At 36.8% G+C, this 21,579-nt stretch overlaps 1 protein-coding gene across 6 annotated transcripts in view; it reads right to left on the bottom strand.

Moving 5' to 3' along the window:
* Positions 1–2,287: 2,287 nt before the first annotated feature.
* Positions 2,288–21,579, bottom strand: part of rasgrp2 (RAS guanyl releasing protein 2 (calcium and DAG-regulated)) — a 494,831-nt gene continuing 475,539 nt past the window's right edge. For all 6 annotated transcript variants that reach the window (XM_049466489.1, XM_049466490.1, XM_049466488.1 and 3 more), the window contains exons 5-17: positions 21,195–21,326; positions 19,465–19,606; positions 17,175–17,348; positions 14,967–15,083; positions 11,906–12,187; positions 10,026–10,106; positions 9,603–9,710; positions 9,374–9,489; positions 6,911–7,052; positions 5,038–5,074; positions 4,613–4,771; positions 4,311–4,377; positions 2,288–3,078 (exon numbers count right to left, since the gene is read on the bottom strand). In XM_049466489.1, the coding sequence (XP_049322446.1) occupies positions 4,319–4,377; positions 4,613–4,771; positions 5,038–5,074; positions 6,911–7,052; positions 9,374–9,489; positions 9,603–9,710; positions 10,026–10,106; positions 11,906–12,187; positions 14,967–15,083; positions 17,175–17,348; positions 19,465–19,606; positions 21,195–21,326 (1,549 nt within the window). In that variant the 3' untranslated portion in view covers positions 2,288–3,078; positions 4,311–4,318. The remainder of the gene's footprint in view (positions 3,079–4,310; positions 4,378–4,612; positions 4,772–5,037; positions 5,075–6,910; positions 7,053–9,373; positions 9,490–9,602; positions 9,711–10,025; positions 10,107–11,905; positions 12,188–14,966; positions 15,084–17,174; positions 17,349–19,464; positions 19,607–21,194; positions 21,327–21,579) is intronic.

Raw genomic sequence — 21,579 nt, 5'->3', positions numbered from 1 at the left:
TTTAGTTTTTGCAGCCTGTCCTACAAAAGCCCCGAGGCCTACCAGCCACCAACCACTCACTGCATTTCCTTGTGGCCCACCACCTTCCCTTCACACATTAGTAAAATGGACCATAACGCCTGCCTCTTTCACTTGCCTGTAATTAAGGAGTTGATTATTCAAATGAAGCAGTAGATGGGCCCCCTCAAGCATACTGATACCTAAACACGCATTCACTACCAAGTGAAAGAATAGGCTCATCCCCGGCACACGCAGCGCACAGCACAGCGCAGCGCACAGTCTTTCACAAGGTTAATTATAATGGAGCGATTCCGTATCAGGCAGGACTATCTGCGGGTCTTGCGGCCTCTCGGGAGACACGCGTGCCGTCCCCGAGCTCTCCCGAGGTTTCGCTTTTCTGTTTCCTCCCTTTATATTCCGACTATATATAGAAGGCGTTATCGATATTGTACCTCGTGCGGTTGCATTGCATCAGCTCTCTTGTTCAAAGAGATACTACAGGGGAATAATTGCCTTTCTGAATGAGGTTATTAACAAAAACACTTTAAACAAAAAAGGACTTTAAACAAGGCAGATGACACGAAACTGGCAACATACAGGTGAAGAAAGGCATCCTTACCCTTGCAAAAAGAAGTATACTTTAAAGTATAGCATTAAAAGTACGTTCAAATTAGATGAAGAATACTAAAAGTACATTTTCTATTTAATATACTAATATGAGAGACCTGTTTCTAAATCTGTTTCTCTCCTTTTGCTTTTTATAGGTATATGTTTGAGTAAAATTAACATTTTCGTTTTATTACATAAATTACTGACGACGTTCCTCCTAAATTCCAAATAAAATTATTGTCATTTAGAGCATTTATTTGCAGTAAGTAAGAAACGGCTGTAATAACAAAAAAGATGCAGAGCTTTCAGACCTCAAATAATGCAAAGAAAACAAGTTTATATTCATAAACTGCAAAGAGTTCAGAATACAATATTTGGTGGAATAACCCTGGTTTTTAATCACAGTTTTCATGCATCTTGGCATCATGTTCTCCTCCACCAGTCTTACACACTGCTTTTGGATAACTTCATCCCACTCCTGGTGCAAAAAAAATAAAAATAAATTCCATCCATCTTCCTCTTGATTATATTCTAGAGGTTTTCAATATTTTTCTTAAAATGTTTTAAGTGGTTTCTTATTTTTTAGTACAATTACAATATACCTCGGGTGCATTTAAAATGATGTTTAAAAACACATACTGGTACTTATAAATCTACTACTTAACTTAAGTATGCAGAGGTTCTTCAGAAAAAGCACTCTCAAAAGCACAACCTAATGCTTTTATGTTGTATTTAAATATAGCTTAATTACAGTTGAAATATACTTAAGTTGCCGTAAGCTGTTCCAAAATAGCACATTTGGTATATATTTAAGTACGTATTAATTTTAACGCTAAAAGTATGTACTTTTCCATGTCAAGTATACTTTTAACAAGATGCTTAAACGCACTTTTCTTTTACAAGGGTAATAGAAGCCTAGGAGCAGTGAGAAGTAAAGTAGAGCACACAGCCTGTAGTTATATGAACAGCAGGGCGGCCTGCACTCGTTCGTCCTGGTCTAGACGCTTGAATCTCTTTCTCTCTTTCTAAAATCACTGTAGAAAACTCGGTACCACTTTAAAATAAGACTACCTTTATAAAGGGTTTATGAATGTTTACAATTAGTTTATTAATGGCTACTAGTTAGGTTGTAAATGTCTTACAATCATTAATAATCATTTATAACACATACGTAGAAAGGGCAACACTGACCTGTTGTTTGCCAAATAGTGAACCCACAGACATCTATATTGTTGCCCTTTTTACGTATGTGTTATAACTGATTATTATTGATTTTTAAGGCATTTACAACCTAATTTGTAACCATTAATAAACTTATTGTAAACCATTTATAAACCCTTTATGAAGGTAGTCTTATTTTAAAGTGGTACCGAAAACTCATACACACAGAGAAGTAAAAAGAGAGGTGGCTGCATGTAAATAAAGCTTTTTTCCAGATACAATCTGCAAGAATACCTACAGATGGAATAAAAGAGAAAGCAGTTCTTTTGTAGGTGCGTTTTTTACACCATTTACACCATCTCCCATTTCTTGCTGCTTGAAGGTTACCGAGATGTAGTACGAATCAGAAAAGAGAGTGACAGCGGCTCTTAAGAAAAAGCCTGATCCAGCTTTTAAATCATGTGCTATATTCACCTCTCGCAGGCATTATGAACAACAGCAACAACAAAAAAAGCAATTGACAGCATTTCCTGCTTCACAGCAAAAAGAACAAAGGAAAAAGGTTGGTTGTTTACACTCTCTTCAATGTATTGAGACACATACACACACACACACACACACACACACACACACATACGCACACCATGGCCATTCACATGTACATCATAATGATTACACAGAACTTTGCACACAGTAGATCTATGAGACACACATCAGTCTGTATCAACAGCTCCCCCCAGTGGCACGTCTGCGCACAAGGGCGTTCACACAATGACCGCAGCACAATTATGCCTGATGTCATTTCTATGACCTTGTGGCTGCAGATTCCCCCTCTCCTACTTAAATCATATATAATATATAAAATATAAAGCCATTCTAGAACATAATGTACATTTCTATAGGAGAGAAACAAAAGGCAGCATACAGGATGATGTCACCAATACAGATCACAGTAAATAGAAATGAATCGTCCAGTGCAACACAAAGAAAAAAAAACTGTGCCATTAGTTTAAGCTCACAATAAATGCATTCACATTGTTTCTGATACAGATTATCAGTTTTTTTTTTCCAACCAGCATATTAGACGTAAGTATTTTTTTTTTTAAATAGTAGTGAGAGGCTTTTTTTTTCTGTTTTTCTTTCTGTATTTCCTTTCAGATGAGTTCTTTTAAATGATCCACGGTAAAAAGCATCCAAAATATAGATCACATCTCAGCTTCAAATGCTCAGCTTTCTGCAAATTGATGAGAATTCTTCACCGCACTGTTGCTTATAGACTGTTTGCAGATGAACAAGCAGATTCTGTTCCTATGGAAGTGAAAGAAGAAGCCGTTTTTTTTTTACCTCTTGACCATGCATGATTGACTAAAATAGTAAATAAAGACAGGAAATATATCATCTATCCAACAACACACTGTTGTAGATAATATATATATATATATATATATATATATATATATATATATATATATATATATATATATATATATATATATATATACTGATAAATATTAATCATGTAACATGTGTGCACTTTAGAAGATGGTTTTACTCTTTGGTAAAATTTAAACACATCAAAATATGGACTGAAACAATACTACTATCTGCACAAACTGATATAAATCAATACATTGATTCCATAATTTTTTTCTGTCTCTGTCTTAAAGGAGAAATCTTGTGTAAAATGGACTTGGGATGATAATGAGATAGCCCATTTCCGTTCTCCCCCAGCCTTCTGAAATACAGTGCTTTTAGCCAATGCTCCTAACAGGCCTACAATGCTAGTGATAGGGGCATAGAGTTGCCCATACAAATAACTCACTATTTTTACCACAATGAGTAAATTCACCATTAACTCAGTGTGGGCAGTGTGCCAAATCCTGCTAGAAAATGAAATCTGCATCTCTATAAAAGTTTTTTTTTTTAGAAAAGGGAAGCATGAAGTGCTGTAAGATTTTGCGGGAAAACTCTGCACTGACTTTGAACTTGATAATAAAACACAGTGGATCAACACCAGCAGATTACATGTCTCTCCAAACCATCACTGATTGGTGGAAACTTCACACTAGACCTCAAGCAGTTTGGACTGTGTGTCTCTCCACTCTTCCTCCAGACTCTGCTTCCTTGATCTACAAATGAAATGTAAAATTTACTGATGTTCAGTGATGGTTTGGAGAGACATGTCATCTGCTGGTGTTGATATATGAAGTACAAAGTCAGTGCAGTGTTACAAAGCTCTTCATGCTTCCCTGTGCTGACAACTTTTTTGGAAATGGGGATTTCATTTTACAGCAGGACTTGGCACACTGCCCACACTGCTAAAAGTACCAATTGGTCTTATATAATATCCTAATTTTCTGAGATACTGAATTTTGGGTTTTCATTTGTGGTATAAACGCTTAAAATAGATCACTCTGTGTGTAATACATCTACAGTATATAATATATGATTTTAACATTTTAACCTAAATAACTGAAATAAAGTAACTTTTTAATGATACTCTAATTTTTGGAGATTTTGTCTCTACTTGCCATTCTTACCTATCTCATCAAAGGTGCTCATCAAACACCTCATCATCGACGTTCTCTTTAGTCTCTTCAATGATCACTGGGTGATAAAAGGAAGGAAAAAGGCTTTAATTTAGAAATGCAGGGTCAGTGCAAGGTCTGTGCAATAATTAATATTTTCATTATTATTATAATGATTATTACATACCAGTTTCACTGTACATATAATATCACTTTTTTTACATATGCTTATGAAAAAACACACATTATCACTCATGGACGGATATTTAGTCCTCCACTCGGACAGTGTGTGTGTGTGTGTGTGTGTGTTGTACCTGCGCACTCAGGGATGGTTTTATGTCTGTTTGGAGGAGGAAAACTGAGAGAGCGGCTGATCTGTGGAATGGGGCTGTCAAGGCTGACACTTTTTGTCCGTTTACGACACTCAATGGCCAAACGACTGCGGCAGTCTTTATGACAGCTAACTCCACACACTGAGACAGACAGAGAGAAGGAGAGAGAGAGAGAGAGAGAGAGAGAGAGAGAGAGAGAGAGAGAGAGAAAGGAATATGGAGGAAATTGGAAAATGGAAAAAAATATAAATTTTTATGAATTGTTGGTTGTTCTCTAATAGCTTTATTCATAATATTTTAAACGATGTATTCTAAACATTATTCATCATTGCAATAATGATAACCATGACCACATACCAAGATAGATGTAGAATAATCTGATTAATACTGTAAAAGGAAAAGCGTACCTTTGCATTTGTATCTTTTCTTGTTAAAACCCCATATCTAAAGGAAACAGCACACGAGAGATTAGTCAGATCAGGTGCGTAACAACACAATACATTTGTACGATTTGATTACATTCATGACGCTGGATCGACAGTTTGATATTCTGATGATGACGTGGGCTGCCATTGTGGGTGGGGGTTGTACACTATGGCTGTATTTACATTTTTTTTTTCAGATCTTGGCTGTTTACATTCATAAATAGTGACTTTCTGTATCTGTTTGCTATGTAAATTATTTTGTCCATCTGCACACTCATACAGTCAAGGCAGGTCTCTGTGGATGCAATATAATACATAAGGAAACCTGATCTGATTTGAATTACATTTAATCAAATCAACCCTTTCAGACCTGAATTATCTCCAGTGATGAAAAAAAAAAATAGCTAAGAAAGCTGTTTCCTGTCTGTAATACACAGAAAAGAAGACTCTAATATTCTACCATAAAAAATATATACAGCAAATAAATACAATTAACTAAAACATTTAATATTTTTACAAATCTTACAGCACATCATGCTTCCCTCTGTTGATAACTTTTATAGAGTTGAAGATTTTATTTTCCAGCAGGACTCGACACACTGCCATCTAAGACAAAAGTATTTGTCTTAGATATTTTTCCAACATTTAATATTTTTTTATTTCAATTGCACTGGAAGCCTGTGTGTAATATTTTATATTTCATATTGACCTTTTAATTTCATGAAACATCTCTAAACAGTAAAAAAAAACATGATTAAAATATGTTCTACATCACATTAAATTATTAAAAATGAGCTACTTTAGTTACTTTGCCTCAATGGCTCTAGTACTAACATACTGTTTCTCCAGTACAGTTACTGTTTCATTGGTTTATAATCATACTTATTGGCTAGTTCATTATCTATTCTGATGGACAACAGCTCTTAAATAATGTTATGTGCAACAAAACATTTAAAAGTACACAAAACAAATGATGTTCACTGTAATGGATGCAGGGTCTGAAAGGGTTAAACACAGCCTTGAAAAAATACATCAGTTTCAGATTAAGGCAAAAAAAAAAAAATCAGTTTTCAGCCACTTTAGCCTGAATGTATAGATACCAGGTTATTTCTAAACTAGTCCCTGGGCTCCACATCCACTTCTTCTTGTATTCCTCTAGCTGAGGACTGACACTGAACATGGCAACATTAGGCTTAGCACAAAAAAAAAAACTTCTCACAAACTGGAAATCAATATATAGCAATGAAAAAAATGAAATTTCAGCATCAGTCAAGAACAAAACAAACAAAAAAACATGGTCAGATTTATCAGTACAATAAAGTTCTTTAATGTACGAATGCGTAAAAAATAAATTCATATATAAACCATGATGTGCTGAAAGTTCGAAGCAGTGGCTGACGTGTGGTTTGGGTGGCTGTTAGAAGGAAGTGAGAGAATAGGAAATGGTAAAGTTTCCACACCCTACTGCGCCCTCCACCACCACCTCCCTCCACCAGCTCTGAAAATAACATCCTCCTTTCAGGTCCACCTTCCCCCTCCTAAACTACTACTTCATTACTGCTTTTTGTAAACATATATACAGTACATATATTATAAAAAAGCTTGCAGTGATTCCAGCGGGCCAGAACAGAACATTGTATTTTGTGCATGTATATGAAGAAACGTTAAAAAACACACATGAGCAGCCACAGCTGTAACAAGGGGTATTACTAAAGTCTGTCAACCATTAAATTAATAACTACGCTATTTAGTTTTGGCTGGTTAAACCGCCTGAATCGTGAATGGCTGAAGAAAAAAAAAAAACACACACACACTCGTCTTTCACACTCGTCTGTGGGTGCCCGTGCGTACTCACAATGCCCGAGCAGTGCTGGCAGACTGTAGGCTTGATGCAGTTCATGGCTGCAAACGTGTGAACAAAGCCCATCTTACAGTTTAGCAGGGAGCTGGCTTTGTTGAAGTACTGAACCATCTCCTCTCTGCTAATTCTGCCATCCCTTTGGGTGAAAAATAGAGAGAAAGATTAGGAGAGGGAAGAAGCTGCTCAACAAATAAAAAAATAAATATGGTGTCATCAATATCAAAACATCAAAAGTTGTGTGAAAAAAATTAATCAGCGTGTTTTAACATTTTGCATGTGTAAATTAACTTCTCGTGAGCACAAACGTGAAACTTGCGAGCAAAAAAAAAAGAGAATTGTGTGCGCGCTGAACAGAATGTAGCTCTCAAGCTTCATTTTTCTCCTCTCGGGTGTTTTTTTTTTCCTTTTTGAATTCACAGTTCTTCTCGCGCGCCATGTAAATTACCTGCGGCAGCAGTTTCTGCCCTTCTGCCCAAGTTTTGAAAGGGGTGGTTTTGACAGTTTGGGGGTGGGGTCAGGGTCACCTCCCTCAGCGAATGCTATTGGCTGATATCTCCAGGGTTTGTGATGGACCGCCTACCTCCAAGAGCAGGAGGAGGGCGGAGAAACAAGGACAGCAGGAGAGTTAGCTAGCTGGCTATGCTAACATCCACGGTTTTCCAGCGCTGTTAGCCCGGGTTCAGTACCCGGAGTGACACGAGTTTCACATTTGTGCTAACAAAAAATTTACACACGCAAAATGTTAAAACACGCAGGTTAATTTTTTTCACCTGTTATTTTTGCACCCCCAACTTTTGACATTGATGTGACGCCATAAATAAACCCCCATATCGTCGCTGTCCAATGAAAAACAAGTATCCCCATTTTTGACGATTTTTAGTTTAATACATAATTTGATCAGACAAACTGTCCCCTACAAGGCACCAAAATTTCTTAATGAACGGACCAATAGAAATACTTCAAAATTTTTCAAAACTTTTTTTTACATTGACTTCCATTGAAAGTTAAAAAGGTTTTTTCTCTCTCCTGTAAAATTGCTCTTTTGGAGATCCTTTTTTTTTTTTTTTTTACTGGACAGTGACGATATGTGTAACACATTCTTTAGAATATACTATTTGGAGCAATGCTCACAACATTACATTTGGTTTTATAAAGAAAATATTTTTGTTTCCTTGTCTAAATCTTTTATAGAAGCTATTTTTTTAGTTATTAAAGTTAAAGTTAAAGTTTGTTTTTAAAAGTTCAAGAACAGTAAAACGCAAAAATCTAAACAAAAAAACTGAAAATAAAACAGGTTTCATTTTATTTCATTTAAACAGACAATTGCAAGGGCAAGTTAGAGTGTGTTAATTACAGAGTACTCTAACTGTAAATGTTTGGACCCAATTTGGGCATGACATTTGTCGTCATCTACCCTAAATTTATGGCTTAAAACCACCAATATTGGTTAAAAGAAAAAAATGTTTGCATTTTAGTCATTACCAACCTGAAGGTTTGAACAGTGAGAGATAAAGAATAAAGAAAGATAAATACAAGTGTTTGGTAACTCTTTCTGTGCATGGCATCGACAGGAAGAGGGATGAGTGATAAATAGAGGGAAAGAGGGGACAAACAAGACTACAGATATTATAACAATACTTGTAAAGCGCTACAGTTCCCACAATACAGTGCAAATCCAACAGCTTGAACAGCTCTGTCCAATAATGTGCCCTATTACTATTCACAATTGCAAAAATCCTTAATAATATATAGAGAACTATTATACAACAATTCAGACTATAAAGGAACACATAACGAATCATGTAGTAACTTAAAAGTGTTAAACTAACCAAAATACTCTGATTAACATATCCTATACAACATAAGTAACTCTTGGCTTTCCTTTCCTGGGGCGATCCTGATGAGAGCCAGTTTCATCGTAACTTTTTGATGGTCTTTGCGACTGAACTCAAGCACCTTTATAAAGTTCTTAAAAGAAAATGTTCGGATTGACTCATCATTTTTTTCTTTATTTAGTACAACTCACAAACCCATTAGGAGACAAGAAATTCAAGTAATTAACTCTTGATGAGTTCAGCACAGCTGTTAACTGAAAGCTGATTATTCCATGTGACTCTACCTCATAAAGCTGACTGAAAAAAAAAAAAAACAGCCAAGATGTGCAAAGCTGTCATCTAAGCAAGGGGTGCTACTTTAAAAAATCTAATATAAATATAATATATAATATAAACATATTCTGGATAATTTCCGCATTGTGAAGAAAATAGGAAGAATAGTTTTTAGTTTTTAATAGCATATACCATGTATTCTCTGTGCACCTACATGCACTGAACCATGACCCAAAAAAATCTGATGATTTGGTTCAAATTCACATACCGTTTCAGCCCTATTAATGCTTCTTTTAAAAAGCTTGTATTTTAAATGTACAATTAAACCCCATCAGAAAGCAAAACTCACTGGTTGTGGTCCAAGTCGCCAAACTTGCTGAGGTAAGGGAAGTTGTTCCGGATTGTCTCAAACTCTTTTTGGGAAATGTAGCCGTCCTCATCCGTGTCAAAATTCGTAAACACAGACTGAAACACAACGCATTGATTTATTTATAGGATATGTTAAATGTAATGCACGTACTCCTTTTAAAACATACTAAATAATACATTCATTAATGAGTCATGTGTGAATAACCTGCCTCCACCATCTTCTCAATGTGCTTGTTGATGATGACTGGATCAGCCTTGGGTTTGACTGAAGACGCCCACTGCTCAATTAGAGGAGACTGTGTCTTCGAGGTGGATGCCTAATAAGCAGCCCCCCCCCACCACCACCCCCAATCCCCCCAGAAAAAGAAAACAATAGAGCAGTCAATATGGCAATGGAAAACACGGCACTGATGGATTTGTATAAATGACTGCTGTCTGCTGTGTGAAAAGAGTAATTGCGGGGTAATAGTGCAAGCTCCCAGCAGCAAGTCCGTGTAAGTGGATTATGCAATCAAAATCAGTACATTAATCTGTCAAATTGTGTGAGAAGATGTTGTAATTGGAGGCTAGCTTCTGTCGTTCAGCTTTGATTGGTGCTTTGTGCAGGGCTGGGGTCAGTGGGAGGGACTCACGGTTAATCTCAGGCTCCGCGGCTCCCTCTGCAGAGAAAGCTGATAGATCTCCTCGTCTGTGTGGTACTGGTCCAGAGACACCTAACAGCACACAGACACAAACTTAAAACTTAAAACTTAAGACATTATCACAGCTAGAGTTAGTCTGTTCTGCTCTAAAACTCTTAAGAAGGATTTTTGCTTTGATTTGGTTTGTTTTCACACAGAGGAAAAGTGCTGGGGTTGGTAGCAAAAAAAATTAAATACAGGAAGAGGTTCCTGTGTTGTAGACTAGAACGTATTTCTGTGGAATTTAACATGAAACAATGTCAAAATCATCTTTTGATCATAGCTGTAATAATTATGTGAGCATAATATAAGGTTAAGCAACACCTGCAACTCTTGATAAGTGGGTAATTTACATTAAATAATCTGATTTATATTACACACACACACACACATATATATATATATATATATATATATATATATATATATATATATATATATATATATTACTATCAGTAATATATACATATATATATATTTATATATTTATATACATATATATTTATATATATATATATATATATATATATATATATATATATATATATATATATATTACATATATATATACATATATATTACTGTCAGTCATTCCAACAAACTGCAGTACATCACAAGACACATTTCCATTTAAAGTGCTCTTGTGTCTTTTTAACAGAAAAAAGAGAATTTTGAACAAAGAAGAATTGTTAAATGCTGGCAGCACTGAGATACAGAAATGTTAGAAAGGCATAACTGTTTAATAAGTGCATTCATTGAATAATTCACATTAGGTTGAATTATTATAGAATGAATTATTTGTGCAGCTTTGCTGAATACTTGAACTTTTATTTTGGGTCTATTTTACTATTCATTAAGTAACATTGTGAAAATGCCCCATATAATTACATTTACTTTTCATTTAATTTCATTGCAGACAGTATAAAAACCAAGACATTTAAATATTTTGTCTGGTCAACTTCAGTGTATTTATAATTAGTTAATATACATCCATTGCTGAGTAGCATCACAGCAAGTTCGGGTGGAAAGCGCAGCGACTCAGTTCAGATACATCAGCTCACAGAAGCCTTGTGCTGAGCGACATCACCCTTTGGAGTGATATGGGGAGAGAGAGCGCCATCTACCCACCCAGAGAGAGCAAAGTCAATTGTGCCTTCCTCAGGGCTCCAGTAGCCGATGGCAAGCTGCATGAACGGGATTCGAACAAGCTGAACCTCAATTGTTGCAAGAAGGAACCCGAACATTTTTTTAAAAGTGGTAAATGCTTTACTGACCCAACTCTTTAAAGGCTCAAAATGCAGAAATATATATGCATTTTTAACAAATGAAGTAGACCAAGCAAAATTTTTAATATCTTGAGCTCAGACTGTCTGCAATGAAATAAAAATCAATAATTTTTTTTATTTGCATTTACCATACTATGTCAACTCTCCTCTGATTTGGGTTGTAAATATTTTATGAAAACACATTTCATGATCAATTATAAACCATAACTCTGTAGGTCAGATAGTCAGTCATTTCGCCTGAAACCAAAATGATAAGGCACTTAGTGAATTATAGCTAAAACCACCTCTTATTGAGTCTGCAAGCAATAAATGTGAAACCTTTATTCATAAAAGTGTTAAATATTCTCTCACTGGGGTACTGAAACACTGCTCATTTGAAATCATGAATATTCAAAGTGCAAATTAAGTTAAAATGCTCGTCCCTACAGAATACACTAGATAATTGGCGAAAGCTCCTCTGTCACGGTGAAATGGAGCCAAGTTGGTGAACCCAGCTCTAGAAAAATGCCCGCCACGTCCCCCCACCCGCTTGACCTCCTGACTCACAATAAGCAGACTGAGGAGGTCTGGGTTGGCATCGATGTCTGGTGGCGTGCTCTGGATCAGAGCCAGCTCCTGCAGAATGGTGTACAGCTGCTGGGTCTTGGTCAGGTTGACCCGGCTTTTCTCTGGGTCAGCCCAGTCGGGCAGGGCCACGTGGACGGCGATCAGGTCCTTCAAGTGCACGGCCAGGATGGGAAAGCGGAAGCCTGTGCACTCGGAGAAGCGCTGGCGGTAGTTGTTGTAGTTCCCGTACGAAGTGACCAACTCCACTAGTCTGTCAAAAAGCTGTAAATCAAAATGAATCAAAATGAACAAATTTAATTTCAGTCCTATTATTTTTAAATAATTTCTATTTTTTCCAACAAATTTCAGCTAGGCCAATTGCCCTACCCATTCAGCTGCTACTAAAGCTGTATATCCCCCATCAGGCATCAGTGATGCCTCAACACAAGGAGAATGAAGACTAGCACATGCCTCCTCCGATACATGTGAATTCAACCACCAAATCTTTTCAAACTGATGCTGATGCAGCATTACCGAGTAGCATCACAGTGCGCTCTGAGGAAAGCGCAGCGACAGGGGTCCAATACACCAGCTCACAGACGCCTTGTGCTGATCGACATCACCCTAGGAGTGATTTGGAGAGAGAGCACCATCTGCCCACCCAGAGAGAGCAAGGTCAATTGTGCTCTCTCATGGCTCTGGCAGCTGATGGCAAGCTGCATGACCAGGATTCAAATCAACGATCTCTCGAATCATAGTGGCAGCGCTTTACACTGCACTTTTGCTCGACCACTCAGCAGCTTACATTTCATTCGTATGATGTTTTTTTTTTACGACAGATGCTACAGAATAGATGTATTTTTTTGTAATTATTGTTATTCACACTGATAATAAAGAATAAAGAATTCTATCAAAATATATATTAACATTTTATAGTGTTGTCTGCAGTTTATTGGCTCCTCTGATCTTCAAAAAAAAAAAAACAGCTCCAGGCTGCTTGGTCACACTCGCCTAATTGTTTTAAATAATTTAAAGTGAAACTGCTTCTCATATCTACTTTACTGCCGTCCACAAACAATCTAATAACGGCTGCGTGTCTCTTCTTCACACATTTCCCCATTTCCCCATCATCGACTCACAAGATCTTAATGGGTTTTAAACCTTGCCTCAAGGTGAGAAGCTCAGCAGGGTTGCACGGTATATCATTTGCTAATCATGAGCACACAATCAGTCTTAACACTTCTGACATCCTAGAAGTTTGCAATATGCAAATAAGACTAGGTCATGAATGTTTTATTGCGTGCTAAGAAATTGACGAAATCTCAAATTGCAGGTTTTCTGAGTATTTCAATCAATCAAGGCATTCATTGGTTCATGGTCTACACTGTTATAGTCAGGGCCATAAGTGTTGACAGCTATGAAATATTTTTTTATACAATGAGGTATTTCTCCCAGAAAATTGTTGAAATTACACACGTTTTGTTATACAAATTTTTTTTTTGTATTTTGTGTGTATTGGAACAACACAAAACAACAGAGAAAAAAGGCTGGACAAAATCATTGGCACCTTTTCAAAATTGTTTGTAAATAACTTTGTTTCAAGCTTGTGATGCTAGGTTCTATGTCATGGGTCTTCCAGCAGGACAATGACCCAAAGCATACTTCGAAAATGTAGCAGAGATTAATGGAAACAAAGGGCTGGATCGTTCATAAAATGTTAAAATTGCTGTTGGGAGAAGGTCTCACTTCAAATATGAGAGACCTGAAGCAGTTTGCAAAAGAAGAGTGATAAAAAATTCTAGGTGAGCGCTGTAAGAAGCTGACAGTTATAGGAAGCGATTGATTCCACTTATTAGAATGTGCAACTAAGAATTTTGTGTGAAATTATATACATTTTGGCTGTTTTTGTGTTGTTCCAATATAAACAAAGGAAATAGATGTATATATAACAAAACATGTACTTGGAATAATGTTCTGTGAGAAATACTATTTTCTGGTAATATTTCAAGGGCCTTTTACTGCGCTAAGAACTAGCTTTTTCACCGTTCAGAGGTGAGTATCAGATTGTAGTCTGCGCGTTTACCGGCTTACCAAAACAATCAGGGTTTTTCAGTGCAGTCGGGCAGCATTTACTAGCACTAACGGCGGGTAGCGATTAGCTAATGCTAATGCTGCTGCACCCAGCCTTAGTGGAATTCTGGAAATCTAAGCTTGCTGTAAATAAACAGAAGTGCTTTACTCACCCAAATAAACAGTTTTCAGGAGAGAAATCTGTGTAGATTAACATCCAGCACTTGTTTGACTTTGAAAGAAAATGTTTTTTTTTTTTTTTTTAGAATTACAGTTTTGTTTACTTAGCTTAGCTTTTGCTTAACTTTGCTTAATTCAGCAGACCTGCAACGAGATCTGCTGAATTAGAAGGACAATATGGCATCGCCCCTGTTCCTTACTAGTTTTGCATAATGCGCCTTATAATCTAGTGCGCCTTATGTATAAAAATAGACTAGAAAATAGACGTTTATAGTCTTTTAGTGCGAAAAATACGGTACTTAGCGATTTTATTTGTTTTATCACATATAAGGTGGTCTGCCCATATTGTGCATCCCTGGAATTTGGGACAATGTGAGGTAGGTTTGCCCAGAAACACACAATAGAAGCTGTCAAGGGTGTGGCAATGTGGGACAGCCAATGTATAGAGGTAGGAAAGCAGCTCTCATTGTCTTGAATGGGGCTGCCATTCGAGCCATTCCATTTTCTGATCTGATAACAAAGTGGCTCTGTGATGCGGATGCTGTTTTGGTAGATGGTGCACGGTGTGGATTAGAAATAACAGCAGTGACTGAATATAGCAAGAGCCTGTTCTTACTTCCCTTTGCGTCATATAGAAAACCATTACCCCTTGCAACAGATTGCAAATTATGCCTCCAACAGGGTTAATAATGGATTTACATCAATCTACTGCTACTCACATTTGCCAAACACAGACACAGTGGGGGAAATCTGCGCTCGGCATGTTTGCATCAGAAGTGGATTTGTAAAGCAATGAAATGACAGCCTTTACCTTCTGTGCATCGCTGCCAATAAGAGCCCGTGTCTCCTTGAGTCTGGAGATGGAGCTGCTGCTCAGGCCCCCCACCACTGCCATCAGTGTGTTAAAGTTCTGCAGCTCCAGCAGCTTCTAAACCCACAAACCCATAAACAGACACACACACAAACGTTCAGATAAACAGACAGTGTAGTATTATACACATACAGAATGCTTTGTTTGGACAGTAAGGCTATGTTCACATTACGAGCCACATTGCTTAAATCAGATTTTTTTGCTCAAATCGGATTTGGCTATCTTGACGGTTCCCATTCACAAATGTAAGTGACCTATACATCAGCTCACAGACGCCTCGTGCTGAGCGACATCAACCTTTGGAGTAATATGGGGAGAGAGAGCGCCATCTACCCACCCAGAGAGAGCAAAGTCAATTGTGCCTTCCTCAGGGCTCCAGTAGCTGATGGCAAGCTGCATGAACGGGATTTGAACAAGCTGAACCACAACTGTTGCAAATAGGAACCCGAACCAACAAGTGGTAAATGCTTTCCAACTCTTTACAGGCTTAAAATGCAGGAATATATGCGTTTCAACAAATGAAGGAGACCAGGCAAAAATTGAAATATCTTGAGTTCAGACTGTCTGCAAATCAATCAAGTCAATACTTTTTTTTTTTTTTTGCATTTACCATACCATGTCAATGGTGGCTATCTTGACAGTTCACATTCACAAATGTAAGTGACCTGTATCTGTATGGAGGACCAAAACTGGAAAAATAAAAACATTAAAAATAAATAAAAACATATGTAAATCACTCAATAAAAGTAATATGGTGACTAAAACGGTAAAAAATTATTATAATTAATATAAAAATAAATACATATACATAAAAAATAATACAAATAAATATATATATTTTTAATTAACATTAATTTTTTTCTTTTGATTCATTTGTTTATTATTTACATAACTATTTATTTCTGCATTTCTACATTTATTTTCCGATTTAATTATTTTTTGTATTTATTTATTTCACTATGTATTTATTTCTGCATTCATTTGTTTCCCAATTTATTTATTTCTCTTTTTCCTTGTCCTTATATGATAATAAAAGGGGCTGTCCAGCAATGATGTCACAGTGTCTCAGCATATTGGTTGATCGATGTCAGATACCCTGGATCGATTGTACATGTCTTGCCCCTTTGGTGGTAACTTTGTTATGTTTAATAAAGATCACTTAGATCATAATTCAGACTCTGATCCATTTCTTTGAGGCGAGCAGCCTCAAATATATATAAAAACAAATGAATGCAGAAATAAATAAATCAGGAAATAAATGAATGCAGAAATAAATAGTTATGTAAAAAAAAAAAAATCAAAAAGAAATGTTCATAAAGAAACCCATTAATAATACATTATTAAGATATTTATTTTTTTTGTATATGTATTTATTTTTATATTAATTAAATTTATTCTTTACCATTTTAATCACCATACTACTTTTATTGAGTGATTTACTAATGTTTTTATTTATTTATTTATTTTTAATTTTGGCAGTTTTGCTCCTCCATATAGCTGTGTGTATTGTTAATGAATCTGTACCTGAAACGCCTCACACGAGCACATTGATACATGTTTAAACGTCACTTTCTTCTCCAACAACAAAAAATTACTCGTAGCTTTATAAAGGGAAATGGATGCATTATCAGCTCATATGTGGGGCATCTTTTGCTGGAGTGGAGAAACAGCAAACAGCTGGTCTGAAGTCGAAGATGCAAAAAAAAGGGCAGGCAGTTTGCTTTTGCTGTTTTTGCAGCTACAGCTGCATGTGTAAAAGCAAAAACACACATCAATTCTCATTTGATCGTTCACTTTCATGTCACATGTCTGTGGATCGGATACGTATTTGATTTAGGACCACATATGACAGTGATCTAAATCTGATTTGAAAAAAAATCCAATTTGGCACGTTCACACAGCCATGGAAAAAAATCAGATCTGAGCCACATTAAGAGAAAAAATCTGATTTGAGTCACTTCAGCCTGGTAATGTGAACATAGCCTAAGACTGCAGCACTGAGAGAAGAAATGTTATACAAATAGAATATGAATTACAGTTATAAATAAAGGCAGAACAAGCCACAAGCCAACACTGTTAAAAAATTAAACACAAAGAATAAAATTCTAGAGAAGGGAAAGGGGGTTTTTAGTCTGAAGGCGGATTGACCTGGGCCACGGTGATAAAATCAGTAATGACAGTGGCTCTCTGCTGGGCTGTAGGCTTACTGAGCACCATCATCTGAATCCACTGGGAAACGCTGTTAAACAGGGTGATGAAGCGCTGCAGAATGGGGTTATCGACAGGAGCGCCGTGCATTACGAAACTGTGGTAGTCCTGGAACTGGAGATACAAAAGCTTCTGTTACACAGTAAAAATATCTGACTCATTCAGATGCTAATTCCCTTTAGCAGCAGTGTATAAGAGCACAAGCATACATTTACAATTTTTTTCTTGTTTGTAAATAACTTTGTTTCAAGCTGATGTGATGCTAGGTCCTAGGTCATGGGTCTTCCAGCAGGACAATGACCCTCAAACATACTTCAAAAAGCTCCCAGAAATTAATGGAAACAAAACGCTGGATAATCTGAATCCCATTAAACACCTGCGTGAGCTGATTCCTTTAAATAGGAGTGTTTAAAAACACAAGCATACATTTCTTACAGTAAGATGCAGCAAATCCATCAAAACATGTCTTTTGTCTATAAAGTCAGCTTGTGTAGCATTGGCACTGTTGCTAATAGGCAAAAAAAAATGCTAACAAGTACTTATACAGTTATGCTTATATTGACGAATTAGCATTTAATAAACTGCATAATAAATGATCACACATACCATTAACAACTCTGAGCTGTTTTGTATCTCATTTCAAATACACTTACACTAATTTAGTTTCATAAATAAGCTTAGAAAAACATAAAAAAACACATTGCACTTCTGAGAGGGTTTGATTGCATTCAGCAACACTTAAAAAAAAACAATAGTAAGTTCAGAATCAAAGGTGTGAAAAGTTATTTACATTTATACCTCAAGTAGAAGTTTAAATACCAAGATTTAAAATACTTTTGTAGAATTATCAACTCAAGCTTTTTACTCAAGTAAATGTGTAAAATACATTTTAACACAACTCTTGTTTAGAGTAAATACTTTAGCTCAGCTAGTTATCTTTTTTTTTTTTTTAGATTTACTACTTTAGCTTGGGCTAGCTCTCACTAAAGACTCCTAAAACTAACCCTAGTATATATAATAGGGATTAGAAATACTTCTGTAGAGGCTGAAGTATCAACTCAAGCTTTTTACTCTAGTGTAAAAGTGTAATAATACTAGTTTTAAAACTACTTCAAGTATAAATTAAAAGTAATATAAGGGAAAAAATGCCATTAAGGATAATAGCTTAGGTGGTGCCACAGAGGTACATAGTGTGCCACTAGGATTCCTGTTTCAAATATATAGTTATATTTCAATATGCCTATTAGAAATGTATGGATTTTAGTACAATGTAAATATATTAAACAAGCTTAGTTCTCTTAAATCTCTGCACGTATCATCTTCATACTAGGCTACATACGTCTGCTATGTTCTTGCTGGAGTGTGTGGGGGGGTGTGACGTGTGCAGGTGTGATGGATCACTGTGTATAAACCAATAGGGAGTCGGAATGGTATATGTTTATGTTTATGTTTATCCAGCCACAATCAGATTCACTCTGATCTGGATGGAGAGATTTATCTAAATATATATAGATTTTTTTAATATTTAGAAGACAATGAAAACAAGCTAAAAAATTAAATAGGAGTAACAAGGCTAGTTTTAAAATGTAAGGAATAGAAAGTTCAGATAAAAGTGAAAGTAAATAGTCAACAGATTTATATTTATTTGCTTCAGAGAGTCATATAGTATATTGGCAGTGCATCTCTACAGGGACTAGACAAGTTATGTGTGTGCAGAATGCATTCTTTATAATGCTATTAAGGGGTCTCCACAAATATTTGAACATACAGTGTATTTTTTTTATAACGGTAAATATACATTTTGTAAACCCACTATAAAAAACAATATGGTATAATCATGTTTTTTTTTAAAAACTGTTTAATGTGCAAATGGTTTCCTTAACCAAACACTGATTTCTGAAAGAGCTGATTATTTATGATAATTTATGCATGCCGTTTTCACAGTCCTAATTGGAAGGACATTTACTTTCCATTCCATTACTGGTTAGCTACATAAACAAAAGAAGCACAGTATCTTGGACGATCAGCACCTTTTGGAGTAAGAGGGGAAATTATGCAAATTGGATTTCTTCGCCGTACCAGTGGCTACAGGATGTCAGCCCTCCAGCGCCAAGTCAACATCCCTGGTACCCACCGGAGATTAACTAGGAAACCCTCAGGTACCTGCAGTTAAGTCCTAATCCAAAGGCTAAACACTGTTCCACACAGGCAGCTTTAGCTGGACACTCACCAGGATTTTGCAGAAGGACTTATACTCCATGTAGGTCAGGTGTTCTGCCAGGGTTGAGGCGTCCAAGTGATCAAAAAGCAGAGACATCTTGCTTTTCTTTTGGACAACTGAGGAGATCTGCCGTTTCCATTCGTATGATGGTCTAGAAAGGGAAAAATACACTCATTTTTACCACGTCATTATCACTTTTTAATGGCTTTACTATATTTTCCGCACTATAAGGCGCAAAAATCCTTAAAATCCTTTAATTTCCCCAAAAAATCGACAGTGGGTTTTATAATCTGGTGCATCTTATGTATGAATTTTACCAGTCAGGTTGTAAGGAGCAGGAGCAGTATTAGCATTAGCCACTAACTGCTAGCTCTTTTGGCGTTCAGAGGTATTATCAGCCTGTAGCCTGCTGCTAACCCTGGCTAGCACTTCTGGAGCAGCATTAGTATTAGCCACTAACCATAATGAGTGCTGGCTCTTTTGCAAGCTACGTTGGATGAACCTCTAGCTAATATTACCCTGGCTTACAAGAACACTCAGGGTTTCTCAGTGTTGCGCTGTCGGGTGGCATTAGCCACTAAACACTAGAGCTAGTGGTTAGCTGCTAACGCTAATGCTCCAGCTTTAGTGCTGGAGAAATATGAGAATCTAAGCTTACTATAAATAAACAAAAGCACTTTACTCACCCAAATAAAGAGAAATCTGTGTAGATTTACATCCAGCAGTGTTTATTTTTTTAAGAATTACAGTTTTGTTTACTTAGTCTAGCTTTACTTAACTTATTTAACTACCCTCCCCACCACCCCACAGTGGAAAAAACTGCTGAAGTATAAGGAAAACATGGCGACACCCCTGTGCCTTACTAGAGTCGCTTAAAATGCACCTTATAATCTGGTGCGCCTAATTTATGAAAATAGACCAGAAAATAGACGTTAATTGATAGCTACAATAGTTTAGGAACATATCTACACCAATGGGCGTGGTAGTCTGGAAATAAGGTGTGTTTAGCTAAATTTCTCTCATGCGGAAAACACAGGTGCGCCACTGACCGACATAAACCCTGACAACAGTAAAAAGTCACCTGTCTATACCTGTCTATATATCTTTGCTACACAGGTGCGCCTTACACACACACAGACGTGCTGTAGCGCGCAAAAACAACTTTTACATCAACAATAAACAGAATACTACATAAAATAACATTGCTTTTAACATAAATTACCTGCTGGCACACCTTGAGCAGGTCAGTTTCCTCTGCTGAGACGTGCAAAGCACTGTGCTGTTAAGATATCAATGCGCCAAAGTCAGAGCACACCTGGCTCTTAAAGGGAATGATAACCGGCACAATGATTGGTTTATTTCATGTTATGCCCAAAACACATCCAAGATTAATTATGAGAATTACTACATGCCTTTTGCACATTTTGAGCTGCACAAGGCACACTTTTTGCGATGTCACAATACCAAACACACACAGACGCACCCTAATTCCAGCTACACGATGCATGGTTGACAGCTCGCCTATAGATCACTAAAATAGGGCCCGAAGTGTCTCGCTAATAGAAAACACAGCTGTGCTGCAAGCTGGATCCGAGGAGCATGCATCGATGATTTACGATATGCTCTTTATGTTACACCTATCTCTCCATGCTCAGTGTCTCTGTGTATCAGAGAGAGAGAGCAGTAAATGGAGCGGATGGCTGTGTTTGTGTGACTGTACTGCACTCCCCCTGACTCACACGCTGTCTATGTCTATGAGGAGACTGCGCCTCACGTCCCCGTTCTGCTCCAGCAGCTCTTTCAGGCAGCGGATCTGCTCAGCCAGCTCCGGGTTCAGGTCAAACTCGGCCGGGAACTCACCCATCCAGTACCTGCAGGGGGAAGAGAAAGACTGTGGAGCCTAGCAATGCATGAAATAGCTCTGCAGTGATACACAGAAAGAATTGAGTGCTTTGAGTCGTCTCACTTCAGCCATTTTCCGGGAAACAGGCGGGTCAAATACGACATTTTTTTGGCAAAAGCTTCATTTAACAGGTGATGCATCAAAATATCATTGCTATCATGTTTTATTTGAAAGTCTTGGCTTAACACCCTCAGTTTTTTTCAATATATTTGTGCCATTTA

The sequence above is a fragment of the Astyanax mexicanus genome, chromosome 17, assembly GCF_023375975.1.
Source record: "Astyanax mexicanus isolate ESR-SI-001 chromosome 17, AstMex3_surface, whole genome shotgun sequence".
Lineage (NCBI taxonomy): Eukaryota > Metazoa > Chordata > Actinopteri > Characiformes > Acestrorhamphidae > Astyanax > Astyanax mexicanus.
The sequence above is the reverse complement of the archived record's forward strand: the minus strand, read 5'-3'. Positions and strand labels throughout refer to the sequence as shown.